General features: G+C 35.8%; 1 protein-coding gene across 1 annotated transcript in view; it reads left to right on the forward strand.

Annotated features, from left to right (window-relative positions):
• Nucleotides 1–21936, forward strand: part of UBE3C (ubiquitin protein ligase E3C) — a 70639-nt gene that overhangs the window by 29694 nt on the left and 19009 nt on the right. The window contains exons 12-18 of the mRNA XM_058805555.1: nt 602–759; nt 1306–1538; nt 5296–5400; nt 6444–6531; nt 9803–9900; nt 13158–13290; nt 14078–14325. Coding sequence (XP_058661538.1) covers nt 602–759; nt 1306–1538; nt 5296–5400; nt 6444–6531; nt 9803–9900; nt 13158–13290; nt 14078–14325 — 1063 coding nt within the window. The remainder of the gene's footprint in view (nt 1–601; nt 760–1305; nt 1539–5295; nt 5401–6443; nt 6532–9802; nt 9901–13157; nt 13291–14077; nt 14326–21936) is intronic.

The following is a 21936-nucleotide window of genomic DNA, read 5'->3' on the forward strand; positions in this document are numbered from 1 at the left end:
CTGGAGCTGATTCTTTGTTAAAGTAGAATGTCTGGTGAAGAGGAAATGGGACAGTTAGAGGTGTGGTTACTTACCTCCTGTGATTTCATAAAACTGAGCAAAATCTTGGAAATCAGACAGAATAAAGAGACTTATTTAAAATGAGTGTAATATTTGGTAGTTCTTGCAGTGCTTACAAGCATCACTGGAGCAAACACCGAAGCTCCAGGTGGTTCATGCCAAGTGTGTGAGTTTTATCTCACATGCTCTGACTAGTCCATAAATAGATGGTGGCAGAAGCACTTTCCTGGGAGCTGAGGCAGTACAGGTGTGTTCAGTGCTGACATGCAGAGAATTATTCTCTTTGCTTTGTGTCTCCAAAGTATCTGCAGTCTGTATTAGTTAATTTGCCATGCAGACACTGAGGTACCAATAACAAGAACTTCTGAGGAGTAACCTTATTTTTCAGAAATTGAAAACAGTAATTATTTAACAACAGAAAATACTGTTGTTACACTGCTGTTGGAGCTACTACCACATTATTTTACCAGAATGCTGAAGGTAGTACTGTCATAGAGTGTTTTACTAACCCTCTCTTTTACACTGCATTTTGTATTTTAAGGTCTATGGTGCCACTCCTCCAAGTGATTTCAAGAGGCTCTCCAATGTCCTTAGAGGACTCCAGCCGAATTATCCCTCTCTTCTACCTTTTCAGTTCTTTGTTTAGTCACTCACTTATTTCTATTCATGATAATGAATTCTTTGGTGACCCAATAGAAGGTGAGTTTCAAACATGCTAAATAGCAGTGCTTTGTAAAATGTTTTTGTCTGAGGCTGGAGGGCTCCCTGGGCAATGATTTGCTGACATCTGGGAGGAAGGATCTTCTGGCCTGGGTTGCTGATGGTCCCCTGAGCACTCAGCTGTCAGCTGGCTCTTTTATGGTGATTGCACTTAGAAAAAACAGAGAAAAATTAATGGGCTGCACCTTGGGAACCCTAGCTTTACACAGGGTCTGATATGGAAGTTCTTAATCATGATAATTTTTAATGAGTTAGTGAAGAGAGTGAACTTCTTCTGGACTGAACCTGCAGTTTAATGTATAAATTTAACATAGCAGGAATCACAACAGAGATCAAGGGGATATTGTAATTAAAATAATTGTAACTGCACACAATAATATTTGATCTCCTTTCTAAATTTTTACTCATTCTTTTTTTGGATGATGTTTCTTTTCTCTAGATTACTTGTGTGAATATTAAAGTTGAATTAAATAATTAGGGTTTTAAAAAGTAATTTAAGGAAACTTAAGCTTGTGTTTCATGTAGTTGTAGGTCAAAGACAATCATCAATGATGCCTTTTACACTAGAAGAGCTTGTAATACTGTCCCGCTGCCTTCGAGATGCCTGTCTGGGAATCATCAAGCTGGCTTACCCAGAAACCAAGCCCGAGGTTCGGGAGGAATATATTGCAGCATTTCGAAGTGTTGGAGTGACAAAAAACACAGAAATGCAGCAGTGCATACAGACAGAACAGAAAAGGTGGATTCAGTTATTCAAGGTAAATTCTGGCAATTTTCAGAACATAGCTGAGTAAAATTGTAATGATTCTGCTGAAGATAGGAAATTAGGTTTTTGTCCCTGTAATTTTATTGCTGTTGCAACAAGGAATATGGATTGGGGAGGATTGCTGTTTGGCATATATGCTAAACTTCAAGTAACTAAATTCTGATAACTGTAAAATTTTTTTTTCTTCTGACAATTCTTAATTTTCTTCTTGCTTGTCTTGTTTATAAAACAGTTACTGTGTAAAATTTGGGGTTTAACTTGGACTCTCATTAACCAAGGTGCTTAAGCATGTTATCATGACTTTGTATAGGTGTGAAATTCTAACAAAATCTAATGATTATCAGATAGTTCTGATACTTCTGATACTTCTCTCTGTATTAGAGACTTCACTATACTGGTACCATGCTGTATTGGTTTTTTTGTAATCTTCTAAAACCTGTTGGTATTCCTCATTTTGGGTTTGCTGGAATCTAAAGGGAAGGTGAATCTGGCTTAGCAAATGTGAATCTAATGTATGTTCTTTCTGGGGATCTACCAGTGTTTTTCTGCTGGCTTTATCCGTGGCATCCTAGCGAAGACATGAGTTAAGAGAAGCTGAAAACGTTAGCAGAAAAAAAACCCTGATATAACTGTTGCTGAGAAAAAGGAGCGCTTGACTTGTCATGAAAATTCTGCAGCAAACACATCTAGTCAGCTAAAATTGCTCATTAAAGAAGTGGGAGCAGAAGAAATGCATTTTCCAAATTGAATGCCAGATTTACAGTCTGTTTAATACTGGCGACCTCTCGCACACTAATGTTCAGTTCGAGTCATCAGCTGTCCCTTCAGGTCTTTTATCACTGCTTTTGTCAAGCTATCTATTTAATTGAAAGAAGTTAATTGAATGAAAATGATCAACTAAGCTTGTATTAATATTGCTAATGGAACTTTCTTCTTGGCCATGTTTGGAGAAAGATGTCATGCTAGACTTTAGGAAAGGCCCATTAAGGCTTGCACTTAACCTGATGGGCTAATTAAGGAATGCTTATTCATTCTACAAGTCTAAGGTAGCCTCTATCCAGCCTATTCTGCCTGATTTTACAACACATTTCACTTATGAGCATAAGCATTAATAGCAGTGAGAGTAACTGATAATGTTTTGATTGCTTTGAATACAGTCCTAATGCACCACTGAATCTGTAATTTGCACAGATTGATCTAATAGGTGTTTGCACAATGTAATTTAATTACTTGTCTTTAAATTGCCAAATAAACTTTTGATTTAAAGGTCACTGATGAAACCCCCAATATGTGTTTTTTTCTGAGAAAGATGTCAGACCAGGGGTATTTTTATGCATGCAGTTTGTATCATGCCTCCTTATTTTTGTTTGCTTTAGTTTGTTATGCTTAATCAATCTTTGTGTAAGTTGGTGGATTTCAGGTGAATTTGATCATATTTTGCTGTCATTCAGAGAGCTGTAAATTTCTGAGTTACTTTGTCCCACTTTGGCAGTCTGAAATTAAACTTGTAGTGAACTGTCAAAACTGGGTGTACTCTTACTATGTTCAGGAGCCAGAGTTGTCTTCCATCAGCTGAACTGGAAATATAAATCTTGAGGGTATCTGGAAGGCTCCAGTTCTACCCCAGAAAAGAATATAATAGCAAAGCTTCCCTTCTTTTCTTCTTCAGAAGCATGTTTGTTGTTACAGATAAAAATTGAACATGGCTAAAGTTAATGTCCTCAAGAACACTCCTGTGTATGGCTCTGAGTCTTTCCTGACAGCAGCTTCAAAAAATTGCTTCCTGCCAGTAAGCAGGCAGCAGTACCTTCTTCTAAATCATTAAAACAAAGCTAAAGTAGTTAATTATAAATTCAAGTAGAAACTGCTTTTTCTTTCTTTTGCACTATGTCAAATATATCTATCAAATATATGGGATTTATCTTTGCTAAAGCTTTTGCAAGCTGCTGGTGGAAAAAAAGCATATTTTTTCCTTATAATCTGTGCTTTTAATTTCTCTTTTTTCTTTTAACTCCTCACTTCTTTTGTGTATTTTCAATACCTCTGGTGTCTAATAAAATACATATGTGTATACATGAAGTGAATTAAATTATATATAAATATATATATGTTATATATTATTATTTAATATATAATGATAAATCTGGAAACAGTGAGGCTGCTGATAATGGTGTGCATATTTGCTAACAGATTGGAGGTCTTTGGTAAGATTTACATGTGAAAATGTCTTCAACAGACTCCTCCATTTTTGGCTTGGTAGAATGATAGTATAGTCAACTATACAGATTCCATAGAAAATCTTAAATCCATTTTCATATACTCATAACTTTGTTAAACAGAAGAATTATTTCACCATCTTGAGTTAATCCTGTGAAATCAAGTTTCTAATTTTGCTGAATTTTAATTTTAAATACTGCTTGCACTGGATACTTTATTGGAAAGAAATCCCCATTTTAATATTTTTATTGTAGTACATCTTCCCTTTCCATGGAATACATACTTAGGAAAGTTTTTACAAAGGAATGCTGAGTTGTGGTGCCAGCTGGGTTGGTGTTCTCAGTACCAATGCATTCTGCAGGAGAAACTCCAATTTCACCTAATCTGATTCAGCTTCCTTTAAGGTTTCTTTAGCTGCTTGTAAAATATTGTATTTTCATTGCCTCCATGTAGATAGTCTTTTCTGATTTTATTTTCATTTTAAAAAACATTTGCCTCACAGTGGTAATGGGACCATAGAGCTTCAGTGATTCATGTAACCTGCACTGAATTTTATAAGGGAAAGGTGATGAAAATTCCCATGTAATCAGACAGTTCACTTAATAGCATTCTTTGTTCTGTCTTGAATAAAGACATTACCTTAAAGACTGGATGTTAAAAGCTCTTTTGTGTAGCATCTAGACCCAGAATCTTTTAGAAGGCCCATTGAACTTTGTTACTGTTGGCACCTGTCTATTAAGACTGTCTTTTAGCAAGATTATTTCTATGAAAAACTCTGTGTACACGTTTTTCTTACTCATTTTTCAAGTGCTGTACTTTGAGTTTGCCAAACAGATGGCTGATCATTGTAGCAGTGATAATGTCTTTTTAGCTTAGTAATTTACTATTGTATTGATTCCACTTAATTATGTTTTATGTAGTGGTGGGTGAACTTGATTCAGCTTTGGACAGAAGGCATGCAGCTGAGTATGGCAGCTCTGCTTGAGGTGGAGAATTTGTTAGCTTGGTTTCTCTACTTATTTCATTTTTTTCTGGATTGGAGGAAACTTCCAGGAAAAACACTAAAATTGAAAAGATTACCCTAGTGATCACTATAACAATTTTGCTTCTCAATTTTGCTAGAAAGATAAAAGAACATGATGTACATATCTAATATAAATTGTGTGTATACTTGATTTGGTGTTATTTTCTTTAAATAAGGAGTTTAATGTTGATAATGATTTGTTTGGGCTTCCTTGAACTGGCATGCAGCACTTCAGGTGTGCAGTACTGCTAAATCCTATGTACTGCTGGTTCCTAGATTTTGGAATGACATGTTAATAAGCCAAGTTTTTTGATGTCTTGCAGGTGAACCATGATTACTTAATTTCATTCTATCTAACTCTAACAGCAAGTTTTTGTGAGTTAAAAAAAAAATAAATGGCAATTTTATATGTTACTGATTTTTTTAAAAAAAACTTTTGCTTTGTGAATTATGTAATTTCATTCACAATGCTTAGTGTATTCTGAATGCGTGTGTTTCTGACACCTAGGTCATCACAAACTTAGTGAAAATGTTGAAATCTAGAGATACAAGGAGAAATTTCTGTCCACCAAATCACTGGCTGTCAGAACAAGAAAACATTAAAGCAGATAAGGTAAGAGTCATGTCCTTTTCCACCAAGCCTTACAGGTGCCAAATTTTCAATGGTAAAGTCTGTGATTTCTGACAGTATTGGTGATGTTGATGCTGCACAGATTATATGATTTAGAACTTGGAATAATGTTGCTTTTCTCTAATGTAGGAGTCTTGCCTCTGTTAAGAAACTTGTATGTTAAAGCACATTTCCAGTCAGTAAAGGGGAACTTGCCCTACAGTGCAAGAGTGTAAATCATTGGCATTTATAGCAGAGGAGCACATAGTTGCATCTTCTCATAGTAAAAATGCTAAATTAAATAATTGCTCTATAGTGGGGAAAATTCTCTTTTAAAATAAAAGAGAATTCAGCAGCATTTTCTGTACTTACTTCACCTAGAAATGACTTTATTTTTCTAAGAGCTTTTGAAAAAAATGACATTGATGTCAAAAAGTGTGTATGTGTGTGCAAAAGAAAAAGCTAATACCTGCTGTGTACTAGATTCCTGTGAATCATGACACATGCTCAGTAAAAAATAAACAGAATATTTGATATCTCAAACTTCAAATTTGGCTTCTCTAGTGTCCTAAATACCAGAACTGAATGTAACATTGTGTGGTATTTTTAAATACAGGGCATTTATATTGTACTGTTGTTAATTGTGCAGCACTCCTGTAAGGCACAAGTGTAAGGAGGGATCAGCAGAAATGAAGATGTCTCAAGATGTGTCAAGGGAAATATAGGTTGGATATTAGGAAAAAGTTTTTCACAGAAAGGGTGATAAAGCTCTGGAATGGCTGCCTGGGGTGGTGGTGGAGTCACCATCCCTGGGTGTGTTTAACAAAGCCTGGATGTGGCACTGGGTGCCAGGGTTTGAGGTGTTGGGGCTGCGTTGGACTCAATTATCTTGAAGGTCTCTTCCAACCCAGTGATTCTGTGAATTCCATGAATTAAGATATTCAGACACACTCCTGCATGTGACAGCTCTGTGTATTTAGTATGCAGCAGTAAATGATAATGTGTAATTAGTCCTGTTTAACTGTGAAATCCTGTTCATTTGTGAGGTCACACAGCTGTATGTGCCATCGGCCAGACACGTCTGGAGAGTCAGGAGGATGGGGAGAATAGGACCCCTGCAGTCCACTCTGGATGGTGAGACACTGTCCTTGCAATTTCAGCTTTGCTAAGTCAAAATAAGAGATTGCTTTATGCAAAGAAATCTGTCTTCTCTAGAATGCAGTTGAGCATTTTGTAGTAAAATCTTGCTAACCAAAAGCAAGACAATCTTTCATAATTTTGGTTAAGATTTTTTAAAAATTGTGTACTTGTATGCATGTGTGTAAATCTTTAGAATATGTCATGTTATTTAATTTAATAATTTCTTTGCCCAAGCTTCCACTGGCATTGATGAGGTGGAGAAATGATGTGTTCTTAAAATAATGTATTAATTTGTATAAAAGGCAGTTGCATAGAACAGAAGATGTAAAGCATTGAGATTTTGCTTTTACTGTGTACTCTAAAGAAACATTTTTGTTATGTATTAAACTGTTACAAACAGGCTTTGTATGGTAAATATTAATTACTGTTTATAAATATTTTATCTAATTAGATAAGGCAAAAATGTAAACCTCTGAAGTACTCAAAATACCAGGATTTTATGGAACTTGCAGAGAAAAATTAGAGAATGGGACAAATTTAGCAATCAGGGTAAATTTACACCAGATTGTTCCAATATGCTTTCTCATGTAGACAGTTGGTTTCTTCCAGCTTTTGAAACCTTTTCAGCTTCACTGTTCTAGAATTTTACCTCTCTGTGATCAGGTAAAATAATCATTAGATCACTGGCACTTGTACAGAATTAATAATGAATTTAAAATGCGGCCTTTAAGCAGCAAAATGATTCCTCTACAAGAAGTCCTTGCTCTCTTTCAGGATGATGCAATCTGCTTGAGTTAGTTTAGCCAGATCCAGTAGATCATGGAGGGACTGTAGCCTTTGAATGCTGCTGTAGGGTACAGAATTAAAAGCTTTGGCCAGAGGGGAAGCCTAAAGACTTCTAGTGATAATTTTTATTTGAGTAGCTACAATGGTAAAAGTTAATTTTGATTACCTTATTAGTGTAGTTGCCAGATAATAACTAGTTGGCTCACTTGAAGTACTGCTGAGAATTATTGATTATATATTTTTCCAGTTGGTTTCTTTCTTTGGAAGTCACTGCTTCTCAACATCAGCAATCCTTGTTTCTTTCACTGACCTACATGACTCTCCACAGCTGTTTATACTGTCTGGATGTTCTCCACTGCCAAACCTATTCCACATTTATCACTTCCACATTCTCCTGCTCTCCTTGCCCTCACACCTACACTACATTGAGGTTTTCCTTCTCCAGCTGCCTCCACTTCTCTCCATTTCATGCTTCTCCTGCTGTGGGCACTTGGGGAATGAGGAATGCCTGTGCTGTGCAGGTGTGAGCAGCTGTGTGCCCTCCTGTTCCTGGCTGGCTCCAGGTGAGCTGGCACACTGAGCACTGCTCTCCTGGCTGTTGCTGAAGGAATTTCTCCTCTCTGGCCTGTGAAAATTTTCACAGTATTTGTTATTTTTGAATTTCCTATTCTCTGCCAAAGTTGAAGTTCAGCTGATGAACTCAAGAGGTGTGTTGGAGGAAAGATGGCACAGTGTGTTCATGTAAACCTTGTTTTCATACAAAGTCAGGCTAAAAAGAGAGTGCAGTCAACATGAATATGTGAAAACAAGCAGGTAACTTTGTGCACATGACTTGTTAAATCCCTCTTGATGACTTGTTAAATCCCTCTTGACTCCATATGGGTTAAAGCCAATTAGCATGAAAGTACTGCTGAATCACATATGGCCATGTTTATTTGTGCTTTTTCATTTACTTAAATGGCAGACTTGTGAGTTCTAAATGCCCTCTGTATTGATGACTCCATCCCATATTTCTCTCTAAAGAAAGAAGCTGTGATGGAGAAATGCAGATAAAATTGACTAATTGACTGAAATAATTGAACTGTCGAAGTCATGTAGTAGTTTACCTTTGCTGTACATGCACTTTTCATTTAAAATGATTTTAACTGTTAGCTTAATAGGCTTCATACATTGACTTTAATTAAAAATGTTTACTAAGTAAACTAAAGATAATCACAAATCAGCATTTTGTCAGAAATTCCAAAGGCTTGCAATGTTGAAACCTGCTCCCAATGAATATATATCAAGATTAGTGATGTTTAGGGTCATATCCTATTAAATTGGTCCTTAAAATATCCCTACTTCACGTGCTTTGAGGATATAAAAAAGAAATAAAAAAGAACACTGAAGTGTTCAGTCCAGAAGATTGCAGAAGATGCTTGTCACCATGGGTAGAAGTCAAAGAAAAAACTTTGAAACTGTAATTAAAAACTTATAGACAGGGTAGTGACATGAAGCATTTACTTATTTTGTAATACATTGTATGTGTTCAGACTCTGGAGTCTTTTTTCAGAGGTGACTATTAAACATGAGAATGAAACAAGCAAGGAACTGTGGGTGTTGTTACCTCTGTAGACTGGAGTCAGGTGCACCTTTGGCCACAGTGGCTCATCAGTGAGCAATACTGACTGCACTTCATTAATTTACAGTCAGGTGTGTGCTCACCAGCTGAGTTTCCTCCCATAAAGTTAGAGCAGGATTGTCATTTCTACTGTGCATCACCAAAAGTTCAGTTGTTTCCTAAAAATACCCTGTGAGTTCAGAGGAGCTGCACAGTGGTTTGGGAACTGCATGAATTAGTCTCTCTGCTGTGGCTTCTTGGATTCTTCTCCAAGATTTTTGTCTTAAATACATTATACAGGTTCGTGATGGTGCTTTCACTGTTTCTGCAGTCACTGGGATTTAATGTGGTCTCTGTGACTTTACTGTTAGGGGAGAAAACTCTCTGAAATAAATGTTATCTTTCTGTTGATTTCCTTAGATTTGGTTTAATTCTTAAAGTTTTTACCAAAAATGACTTGATTGGAATTAGAATATGTAGTTGAAAGCACAGTAACTGTAAAATATTCTGAACATGAGAATAGGAATATTGTCTATTCCTGCAATGAAAATTCTAAATCATCAGTTACTAATTGTCTTCTGTCATGCATTTTTTCCTAAGCTTTTCCTAAGGAGATTTTTATTCTGAGTAAAAATAGAGGTACAGAAGTACATATTTTTATATGCATTTTGGTTTTGTATGTTTTCAATACTTATATTTCAGTTTGCCTGTAGCAACTAATGTTTAAGGAAAGGTAAGGCTTTGAGTGAGTATGCAGTAAATAAACTGTTTTAATGTATGTGTTTTTATACAAAGTAGATTGAGTCACTTGATACAAAAGAAATTGTTTTAAAAAAATGTTCTTTCCAAAATTTTAAAAATTATTATTTCTGTTTTAAGTGGGTTTGGAGCCAGCACCTCTTTCTGTATCTGAAGAACGACAACTTGCAATTCTGACAGAGCTACCTTTTGTAGTTCCTTTTGAAGAAAGAGTAAAGGTACCTAATTTCTAATTTAATATGCAATTGGTGTTTTTTGTTTTGAGTAAGTGTAAAAAGAGCACTTAGTGAAGTGGAAACTGGATGGATTCCCTACAGAAGGATATGGCATTCTGCTCTGTTTTTCTGCAGTACTCATGCAGCAGCTGAACATTTGAAGTTACTGACTTCTCTTTTACTTTCCTGCTTATGTTGCCCTTAATAATATTTGCATTAAAGTTAGGAACATTTATTCTGAGCCAGCTGAGAGCAGTTTGCAGTCCTGGCTCAGAGATGGCTCTCCCTGATTGCACCCTCTTGTGGTGGCACAGCACTGGCTCTTGTGTGCTGTGCCAGAGTGCAGGGTCACAGCTGGGGACTCAGGAGCACTCATGTGCTCCAAATGAGATCATGGATCTCCATTCTGGGAAATTAACACCTACAGATTGAGTTCCTGCATTCATAGCTGAGTAGCTGAACTTTATTAGAGTGTATACCTTAAACTTGCAAGATTCTTGTACTTGATTGATTGGATTTGCTTTTGAATGGTTTTGAGATTTTATAGATGTAATTGTTAGTTCCATTACCTATTTCAGTTTGCATCATTAATATTATTAAAGCTTTTTTTTCCTGCTAAGCACATTTTTTAAAAACTGGCTTCCTTTTCAACAATATCAATTATTTCAAAACTGCTCCCCAAATTGTCTTGGAAATGTTCCTTTTAAAGACACCATCAAAGGAATTAAGAGTAAATCAATAGGGAAAGTCAGTCTTTATTTGTCAAAACACAGAGGTAGCTTTGGTAGAAAATGTGTGTTTTTTTTCTCAGGCTTCTATTAAACAGTTGTTCCAACAAAACATCTTATTACTGTATGGCAATGGCACACCAGGATTACAGGGAAATGAATGATAGGAACTGATCTCAAGTAGGGGTCTCTATGTCATGACTTAGTCACTACCTTCCAGCCTCTGGACTTCTTAAAGCTGTGTTGAGATGCACACATGTTATGTTTTTGGAATTCATAAAGCTTTTTTGGAATTCATAAAGCTGTTTTGGAAGTGGAATTCATAGAACCTTGTGTGCTTTTATCACAAAAACTGAAGTAACAATGGCATGAGAGCTTGGAGATGAGGATAAAGCTACTGCTGATCTTCCATAGTTCATGGAGGAGATCCTGTTACACTGTGTTTTGGAACAAGTGTGTACAGTCCTTTTTGTATAAGAGTGGGAGTCAGCATTCCTTGGAGTGTCCCACTGCCTCTACAGAGCAAGTAGCAATAAGGGAAGAAAATACCATGATCATAATAAGGTTTTTTTTTCCCTTTTGGTCAGTTGCTGTCTATTGCTCTGTAATTTATTATGTAAGCTCAGTGCTGCTTGTCTGTGGGGGCTGTTCCATGTGCCCTTTCATTTTCTGATTTCCTCATGCCACTTTTACCTTAACTCACGAGATAACAGATAGTCTAACAAGCAATTGCAGAGTCCAGTTCCATGGTGGGCTCTGGAGCTTTCTGTCCCCAGGGAATGTTTTCCCATTCAACCTTAAGGCACATTGGGATGCACCTTCCAGTCTGTGGGAGGAAGTGAATCCAATTTGTAGCAGTGCCTTGGTTCTCACCTCCTTAGGCCATGCTTTGGTCAGCTTGCCTATAGTGATGCTGCTTCCATGGTGTGTGCTTCAGTCAGCCTTGCTTGTTTTTCTCTGTCTGAAGTCATTGCAAATTCTGCAGTTGTGCATTAGGGTTCTCATTTTCAGGACTAACATATCCATGAACATTGGGTTCTGTAGGGAGTCAGTACCAAAATGAGTTTTTCTATGAGATGTAATACCAGGTGATTTTTTCCATCTAGAATTGGGTAACAATAATTAATAAACTGTATCTAGGGCTGCTTCTGGAAGGAGAGTGGTGGTGAGCATATTCTCATGCTCTGTACATAAAAAAGGAGCCTGTGACTACATGCCTGGATGTTATAAAACTGTAGAAAAAGTAGGCCAGAAAAGGCCAGAAGGAACCTCTGGAGGTGCTCTAGTCCACATCCTTCCTCACACGAGAATAACTTCAGACTTGGGTCAGCATGCACCAGGACTTGTCCAGATGAGTTTTGACTATCTCCAGAAATGGAGATTTCACAAACTCTCACTCTCTAACCTTTTTCAATACCCAGTCACTCCCATTATGAACTTTTTTCTTTATGCCCATCCCTTGTTTCTCTTTCTGCAGCTTAGGACTATTTTCTTTTGTTTTCCTGCTGTGTACCTTAGGAAAGATTCCTGCTTTGTCTGTACTGTAGTCTTCCTGGTTGGAAAGCATCTTCTCCACTAGCAACAGTTGCACATAAAAACAGTAGATTTGAGACCTTATTCTACCTTTGTTTGCTGTGGTCAAATTTTCTCTTTCATGGTAATTTTTTTTGTTTTTAAAAATCCCTGCAGACTCTTACTTAATGTTCTTAATTAAAAAATGGTCTGACATATTACTGGGAGATTATATCCCTTGGATAATGTGCTAGACTATTTATTAAATATGGGAATGATGACAAGAGAGAATATAGTAAGCCTGCACTCCATGGATAGAGGGAATATTATTTTACATTAGGCAGCCCCCTCCCATGCTACATCCTGGTATAGAAACACAGTGAGCTGCAGTTACTCTTCAGGGGAACAGTTTCCTCTTGTGAAGACTTGAAAATGGACTGTGTGAAATTCAATTTGTGCTTCACCTGGCATAATTGTTTTGAATTTTTATGATGCTCTGGTTCTTTTTTTAAAAATATGGTGGTAATATCCATTATTTTAATCTGAATTATTTGTTCACTGCTTATACAAGGGGAAGTGGTACCTGTTTTCTTATTGCTGAGAGTGTTCCTGACTATTGTAAACAGCAACAAAAAATTATTTACCAGCATTGTGAATGTCTGTGTGAAATACTCGTGGGGCTTTTTAAATTTGTTTTTGAGTACTTTGCATTTCAGAACTCTAAAAGTTAGGGAGAGGAAACTGGAAGCACTGGTGCAGTGTCTGTAGATGTGCTTCTTTATGAAAAAAACCCTGTGGATGTTATTTTAGCACAGAAAAGTTCTTTGCATTTCTGTCCCCCTCCTCCTCTTCCATGGGTCCTGTATTAAGTTTCTGCAGCTCAGTGAGAGAGAAGACAAATAACTTAAAAGTGAATGCCAGAGGCAGCTCAAAGGACAGTAACAGTAGTGAATAACCATCTCTCATTGAATATTTAGATCTGCACAATGACATGATTGCTCTTTTCACTCATTTAAACAGATTTTTCAAAGACTGATCTATGCTGATAAACAAGAAGTTCAAGGAGATGGGCCATTTTTGGATGGAATTAATGTCACTATCAGAAGAAATTATATTTATGAGGATGCTTATGATAAACTTTCTCCTGAGAATGGTAGGTTTGCAGTTATCAGCTTGTTACAACACTTTATTGTTCTTATTATGTAGTTTCATATTTGCTTATTTGACTGGTATGCTGTAGGTGTATCAGCTCTGAGATGTGAAAGTTCTTAAAAATTACATTTCCTTATTTTTACAGAAGTAATTCTCACCCATATTCTTTCTAATTATTGCAGTCTAAATGATCTCTTTACAACCTCTTCTTATGGTGCTTTTCTTCCCATTTGCTTGTCCAAATAATTGTAATTTGTATATTTTTCTGTATAATTCATTAGATATTATCTGCTTTGGTAGTCTTGGCCAAGAAATACATATGGACTGAAAAGGATTTGCTTGGTACAATGTGTCTGATAATAATGCAGGGCTCTTTTCTCTTTTTATTGATGGCATGTAGTACTATAAATTTCACTACATCGAAATAATCACGTTTGTGTGAATCTATGTGATCTTGTGCTCACAATATTTTATATAAATAAAATTTTCAAATTATTCCTTGGTCTCTCTTAATATTTTGTAGGATTTTTTTTCTTCCCCTACCTATGGTATTACCCACTTCTTTTTTTGATGACTCTTAAAACAATACCTTTTCTACAAATTGAGCGTTTCACAAACTGAATATTCCAAAATTCAAGCCAGTAATAAGCATTTAGCTACTATTTTGCTACTAGGTCAGATTTTATTCTAGCATATATAGTTTGTGTGTGTGATATACATGTGGTTTTATCCATACAAAACTGAAGCAGACAATTGCATTTGAGTTTGTCTCTCTCCTTTCCCTGCAGAACCTGACCTAAAAAAGCGCATTCGTGTTCACTTGCTTAATGCACACGGTCTTGATGAAGCTGGCATTGATGGTGGTGGAATTTTCAGAGAATTTCTGAATGAACTCCTCAAATCAGGATTTAACCCTAACCAGGGTTTTTTTAAGACCACCAATGAGGGGCTGCTTTACCCTAACCCTGCTGCACAGATGCTGGTTGGAGACTCGTATGCCCGACATTACTACTTCCTTGGGAGAATGCTTGGAAAGGTAAAACCTGTGGTCTGGAATACAAAGCTATAGCAGTACTGAAATCATTCAGTAATGGTTTTTTCTAATTAGGAGTGGATGGGGAAAAACAGATTTTCCCAGACTTGAAAGAGAGTAACTTTCAGATATTGGGTATGAATATTACTACTAAATTTCTGATTGATTTTAATAAATTATATATTTGGGAAGTACAGGACATTTGTGTTATCGTGACTGCCAGTTGAGTTAGGTAACAATAGTTAATAAATTGTATCTAGGCCTGCTTCAGGATGGTGAAGTTTACATATGTGTGCTTCTGTGTATATCCTCATGCTTAAGGTAAAGTTGATTGAATTCACCAGCTCTACTCTGCATATAATGATTTTCAACCTGGAGATTTTAGGACTATGACTGCAGTTTACATTTCCATCATTTGAAATACATGAAATGAATGTTTTAAAGTTACTAGTTGTATGAGGTATACCATTTTTGATAGCATTTAAAATTTGCCATCAGCATTTAAAATACTTAAGAGGCACATGCAGTGACTTTTCACATATTCTCTTTGGGATTTTGTACATTTTGCATATTTCTTGAGTTTTAGTGCTTGATAATTCGGTGATATGAATGTTCAAAGGCTAATAGATGCTTGTTGAGCTAGATGAAAAATGGAGGGAGAAGAACAAAGACAGAAACCATTACCAACATTAATTACATTCAATTTTCTTTTATGGTCAGGTTTAATACTGAGGCTATTTCATTCTAAGCACTCGAAATAATTTTTATAAAGCTAATAATTGTAAAACAAAATTTGGAATACAAATTCCATTTCAGAAAAAAAAGTATTAACTGCTACCTAGCTGTCTAGTACTGAAGGTATTTAAGATGTAGACGTCCCATTTAATTGCCTGCAGTATTTTGGAGGCTAAAATCTTGCTACTGCCTTTCAATGAGGTTTGATGTCTTTGTAGTATAGCTGGAAGTGGGTTTCAAGGGATGTTGTTGGCAAACAGTGAATTTTTGAACCAGTGCTGTGCTTGGGAGTTGCCAGTCAAGTGATTTAGATCAAACTGCTTCTTTGTAAGCAAATGCCCTGCTAATGCATCCCAGCTACTGCCATATCCAAATTTCCTAAAGAATGAAATTGCAGATTGGCCATTTCAATAAATAATCTTTGACTGATGTTCCCACTCCTGTTGCGAGATGGATTCAGTACAAAGACAACAGTTGGTAATTATGTCTGATACTACATATCCAAGCTTCATTTTCTTTCTGCATGTGTTGATTTTTGGAGTGGGAAAGCAAATACTTGTGGTATTGTTAAGGGGGTTACTTCACCCCAAAAGTGTTCTGTGTATATCTAGGAAGGGCTCATCTGTCAGGGAAAGTTTGAAGCATTATTTAAAAAAAAAATAAATTTTGAGTCTTCAGTTTCCTCTGTCAAAACAACACATTGCCTTCTGTAACTGAATTTCAGATATTAGCATAGAGAGAGAAGTTGCAAAATGTGTTTTATCTCACAGAGTGCTACAAGTAGAGTTTTTTTTTTTTTTTTTTTTTTTTTTTTTTTTAAATCAGAAAATCTATTATTTAACACTTTAAAAGCATAAATTGTTTTTGTATTTGCAGTATGTGTAGATAAGGTAAGAACTGACAGTGCTACTTAATAATTACCCTTGCCCAGGTGCACAGACACCTTTTTAGTGGTGTGTTTAGAGACTTGATGAATTAAACAGAAAGATAAGGCACGACCATAGTATTCCAAACCTGCTGGTATTGTGATCTTGGTTAGGTGATTGAATACCCACTCATCCATTTTCAAAAATGTGCCCATTTTATGCTTTGCACAGGGCTATTTGTGAGCAATAGGGAATTATTAAAAGCCCCTTTGCAAACAAAGTAGATAAAATGCAACGGAAGCAATGAGGCATCCACAGCAATTTCTTATTTGTGGAAATCAGTGTGCAAAGAGTGCTGCCATCAAAAACTCTCACGTAGGAGGCTTCAATGTTATCAGAAAACAAATACATTAAAATATAATAATTTATAGAAATTCTCTGTCTCTTGGTAACCACTTCATACTAATATCCAAATGCATTTAACTTTCAGCTCCATGAAGTTATACCTAATTCAGATTTTCTTCTCATCAGGAGTTTCTAACAGCTTGGCATCTTCTTTGTTAATTGGTCAGTTCAGAAGCCGAAGCATCTTAAAATATAAAACATATCTTGAAAAATGGTATATCTGAAAATAGAAATAATTTTAATCCTGAATAAATTACTGACTTTGGGATATCTTTCTAGTTAATGAAGAAATGAAAATCTGTGTACAAAATGAATAGCTTGTTCATGCAGCTTTTGTAGTCACTGGATGAGCAAAAGGTCTTGTGGAAATCATACTTTGTGCTCATGTAATTGCATATGTTGTCTGAAATCATCCTTTAAAAAAACCTGAAATGAGTTTGCTTAAACAGCAGCTACTCAAACACTTCCAGAGTTTACATTTCTCAACTGTCAGTGACTTTACTCTGAAATGTAAATATTACCTTAACACTGGTGCCTTTTAAGCATTTTCCTTTCTCTTCCTTACAAGTTAAAGCTCAGTTTGTTGTGCACAGTGAGAGTCTCCTACAGCCAGAGGGGTTGGAGGCTTGAACCTCTCAGTGTTGTTCACTGGAAGCACAGCTGGGACTGAGAAGAGGCAAACACTGGTTAACCATTCAGGCAGAAACAGTGTCCAGGTAGAAGAACAGTGACAGAATTAAAATCTGAACTTCACCATGTTCTGACCTAAACTCAGTCTAGTACACAACCTACTTCTCCATTTCCAGTTCACATTTACATTTATTCAGTCATGTTACTGTGACAGATGTTGTGGAAAAGGACATTATTTGCATTTGGAATTCTTTGACATCAAGCTGCAAATTCTTAGGATAATTTACTTAAATTTCATGAAGTATCTGCATTAGTTTAAGAATATGACAGGAAATCCATAGATAGATTAGTATGATAATTTTTATGGTTTTCTCTTCTTCCTTTTTGACATAAACCTGCTAGTTCTTGCATTTATTTTGTTTTACAGTGACTGTCTTTGCATGTTAAGCAGACTGACTCTGACAGAGATTTTTGTATTATACACTCAGTGTCTTTGAATTTACTGAATTCTACCTCCTCTCTTATTCCAGAATATTAAATAGCACTTGTGAGTCACACATTCATGTTGCTGAGGAACATCTATTTTTGAAATAAAATGTGAAGTCCCCTTTTCCAAACAATAGAACCTGCAGTCCTTGGAAGACACTAAGGTTTTCTGAAAAGATTTAGATTTGTTTTGCCAAGACCCAACTTCTGCCTTAAGTGATTGGGAAAGCAATATGGAGAACAAAATGTCTTTTGAGTTGTTTTTGAACTGAGTCCTTCTTTTGTGGAACCCAGTAAAGAAGTTTCATAGAGGAAGCAGCAAGGATTGAGGAAAAACTAATGTGTTAATTTTAAATTTTAGCATTATTTTGATGGTGGATACAATCTTGGTTTTGTTATTTGATCTTTAATATTTAATGGCATATAGGAGGTCAGTAATTTGCATGGACTTGTGGATATTATATTGATGAAAGCCAAAGTTGCTTATTTTCCTATGAGTTTTTGTAGTTTACTGATTTAAGATCTAACAGACTGTTCTTAGCACACATCTAAATGTTATCAAATATATATAATTGAAAAAAATAGATATATGCTAAGTCCTTGAGTAAAATGAAGCTTTAGAAGAATAATAGTAGATCAAATTACAGAATTTATTACACTACAAATAAATGAATGGGACCTAATTTTTGATTAGATTATTCTTCTGTGTATTAGAGAGTATGCCTTATGGTTTCTGTTTGTAACTTTGAATATTGTGCCTCTGGAAGGTACAATTCTGACATGAGCAGTGTCTGTAGAATCCATTCTGCAGAAAAACAAAGTAATTCTTAATCATTCTTGGGCCTTATCTAAGAAGTATTGATTCACGCGAGTCTTCCCACAGCAAGATCTGCATCAGATCCTAAAGTCTTTAATTATAAATAAGCTGCATGTATGGAATTAAAACATTCAAGGAGATGCTTCTGATAACGTATTTGAGTGCCATTCATGCACCAAAAGCTTGTGGAAGGAAAACAAAGCAAGAAAATTACAATGAGAACTGGCTTTCATATACTGGATTGTTTGGTGTCAAGCATTGCGCTGCCACTCTGACTTGGAGGGTGGTGGTTTTTTCCTTCTGATTTTTAGCCTCCTATTTCAATTTTCTTATTGTTCTCTTAATTAGACCCTCTTTGGCTTGATTTAAGTCAGTACACCCTTAATTAGTTTGTTCTGCAGCCACAATTGGTATTACTGGTACCTGGAATGGTAGGTATGGGATTGGTGATACTGATGCAAAGAGGAGGTCATTGATTAAACTCTTGGTTTTATTAATTTCAGTTAGCTCTCACATGACTTTGTAGCTTCAGCATTTTACTTAAGAGCAAGTTAGCTGATGATCATTTGTCTCAGAAAATCCTGAATCATCTGATATGGAATCAAAGCAGGAATTTACCATGGAAAGTAGCATGGTGCTTTAATGATGTACCTACAGTGCAGAAACACAATCCTAAGAGAGCAGAATTGGTACCTTATGGAAGCTATTTCATGATTTATGAATGCAGATGTAAACTAATTTGAATCTACTTTCTGACACAGTTCTTCAGCTTGACAATTCCTTTGTGTACTGGTGCATTTAACAAAACCAATTATCTTTTGATTACAAATAGCTATGTTAGTAGTAACCCTGTAAATATATGTCTAGTGCTAAAAGACTACTGAAATGTGGTATTTTAACTCTAAATCTTTAGGGAGGAAAAGTGTTTATTGATGGATTGTGATATTTATTGGGTCATAATGTATTTAAATTTTCTTTAATGCATATGTTAGTGATTGTTTACCGTGATAAAGTGCATAGAGGTCTCTGCAAGGAGTTCTGCATGGAAAGAATTACCTCATGTCAGTGGTCACTCCTCAATTAAAAGTTCCATTAGCAGATGATTCCTGCTTCTGGTTTGTGTACTGATTGCATTTTATTGCCTCTAAATCAGGTTCCTGGACAGGGAATAAATAAACAGTTAAGAGTGTGTGGTAATGGTATCCTGATCTTTGTTCACAGTTGGGAACACCTACATCCATTTCAATCAATTAGGTTTGGAATATTTACTGAAATTCTTAAATTGGTTTGAACTTTAGAAATTACTTGTTTCACTGCTTTTAAAATACAGATTTATCTTAGAAGCATATCCAAAGGTTAGTTAGATAGTATTAAGTGTTTCAGTATGTCAGAAGATTAAGCTTAAATAAGAAGTTTTCCTTTTATCTTCAAGTTCTTCCTAAATTATGTTTAAATTTGAGACAAGAAAAAATCTATTAAGCCTTTACTGAACTTCAGTAATGAATGATAACTATCACTTATCCAGTGCATCTACAGGTATCCACAGTGCTTTTCTCTCTCATCATTCAAAACCCCCAAATGACATTGATAGCAATTTATATCATATTTATGGCATAAGTTACAGAGATAACTGTTCCTATTAAATGAGAAAGTATCAAGCTGATGAAATTGTAGTTTTCTGCACGTGCTGGCATTTCTGAAGTACTCTGTTTTAGTAATAAACAATAATGTTATTAAGGGCATCCTAAATTCCTAGAATAAAAACACTAGCATGACTTTCTATTTTTAAATTAAAAATTAACTCAAGGTCATTATAGTTGATATGATCCAGTGAAGTCTTTGGGAGTGGATCCTTACATTTTCCAGGTTCCTGTGTTCAGGAGTTTGGTCTGTGCTGCCACACCCCTGCCATCCATTTCAGGGATTTGTACCATCCTTTATCCCTGAGTCTTGCCACCTCAAATCTCTGAGACTTCTATAAACTTGTACTTACTGACCTTCAAATTCACAATGAGTGGGAAATTTGAAGTAAAACCAATTTTTAAAAGGCTTTTTCTAAAAAAAAAAAAAAAAAAAAAAAAATTTAAATGTAATGATATTCACACTGCTGCAAGGGCTGTTAAAACTTGCTGAAGCCTCATTACAGGCATCAAGCTGTGGAATTTTGGACTCCTGTTCTTTTAAAAGACAGAACAAAGGCAAGCAATGAATTTTCACAGTAATACAGGCAAGATAATGCACCAGATTTTCCATTACTATGGTGATACAAATGCATCTAAACATCTGCTACTGCTCAGAGGCTTGGAAACAGTGGCTTAGAGCTCCAGGGTAACAGGACACCTTGCATTGGGACACACACCTGGGAGGAATAATTTTATTTTACTGTATTGGCATTAGAAACAATATATTTTGGGGTTTCCTCAATTTTAAACACATTATTAAGCACATTTTTAAGAATTTATTTTATCTAGAGATTACTAAATGTTAGCTCTAAAAATGCTTCAAAATATGAGTACATGTTGATTTTAATTTAACATAAATTTTTAATCTTTTTTATTAGGGTTGAAAAGTCTCTGCTGCCCCCAATAGCTTTGTGAGTGTGATGAAACATTTCTAGGGTATAAATAATAAGGTAGAAGGAAGTTCTAATGGTTTTGCTATTTTTCGATCATTTTTATTAATGGTTCTGTACAGCTTTGAAGATCTATTGCACTCTGTAAGTGCTAAGTATTATTTAATAGTAACTGTTTAAAATTACTGAAATAGAAAGGGTTATGGTCTTGGAGACTGATTATGGAAATAACTGAATTTAAGTCCAGTCATTTACTGCTTTATCCCATCTTTCTAGGGATATGACTTTAGCATTGTTTATGCTTTAAAATACAGTTCTGAGTTGTGAGGGATTAATGGAAAGTAGCAGCAGTGACTGATTATTTTTCTTAAGAAAGATTTTACTTGAAATAATAAATGAGAATTAGTTGTAGATCTGAAAGTGTAAGTGAAGGCACTAAAACTGCCTTACAGGGAGGGAGGTTTAATTAATTCATATGTAAATTTGTTTATGCAATTTGTTGAACCTTATTCAGCATGTTGTAGTGCTTGTGTAACTTCTGCTGTGTATGGCTAATCTGGCTGAAATGACTCCAACAGCTTACATTTTGTCCAAATTTAAAACATGGTGTGGAATCTTCTCTTTTTGAAGAGCAATTCCCCAATCTTGGGGCCATACTTGAACAGTGCCTTGTATTGGAGTACAATACCCTATGGAGTACTTAAATGGTGTTGTGATAGTTACATCTGTAGTCTCTATCAGGCACAATTGTTATTTTGTTGGAATAACAGAAGTCCTCCTTGTCCAGAGAGCTGTCATCCTTCTCTTTTTGTCACTATGTACAGCAGTCCTTCAGCCCAGATCCTTCTTCCATAATGTGTTACAGATATTAATTGCATGCCTCTGTTCTGAAAGGTGCTTGCTTGACGAATTGGTTCTTGTTCCTCCACATCACAGATGTGTAGTGAGTGCATTCAGTATATTTGTGTCTGAAGATCATATTTTTCATCACTTCAAATGCCCACATTGTGATCTGTGTCACCAAACTGAGTAAAGGCCAGTCCCTGTAGCAATCAATTACTGTGGAACTGCACTGTAATCACAGGTGGCTGAGGTTGTTTAAA

This window comes from Ammospiza caudacuta, chromosome 1, assembly GCF_027887145.1.
Source record: "Ammospiza caudacuta isolate bAmmCau1 chromosome 1, bAmmCau1.pri, whole genome shotgun sequence".
In the NCBI taxonomy this organism is placed as follows: Eukaryota; Metazoa; Chordata; class Aves; order Passeriformes; family Passerellidae; genus Ammospiza; species Ammospiza caudacuta.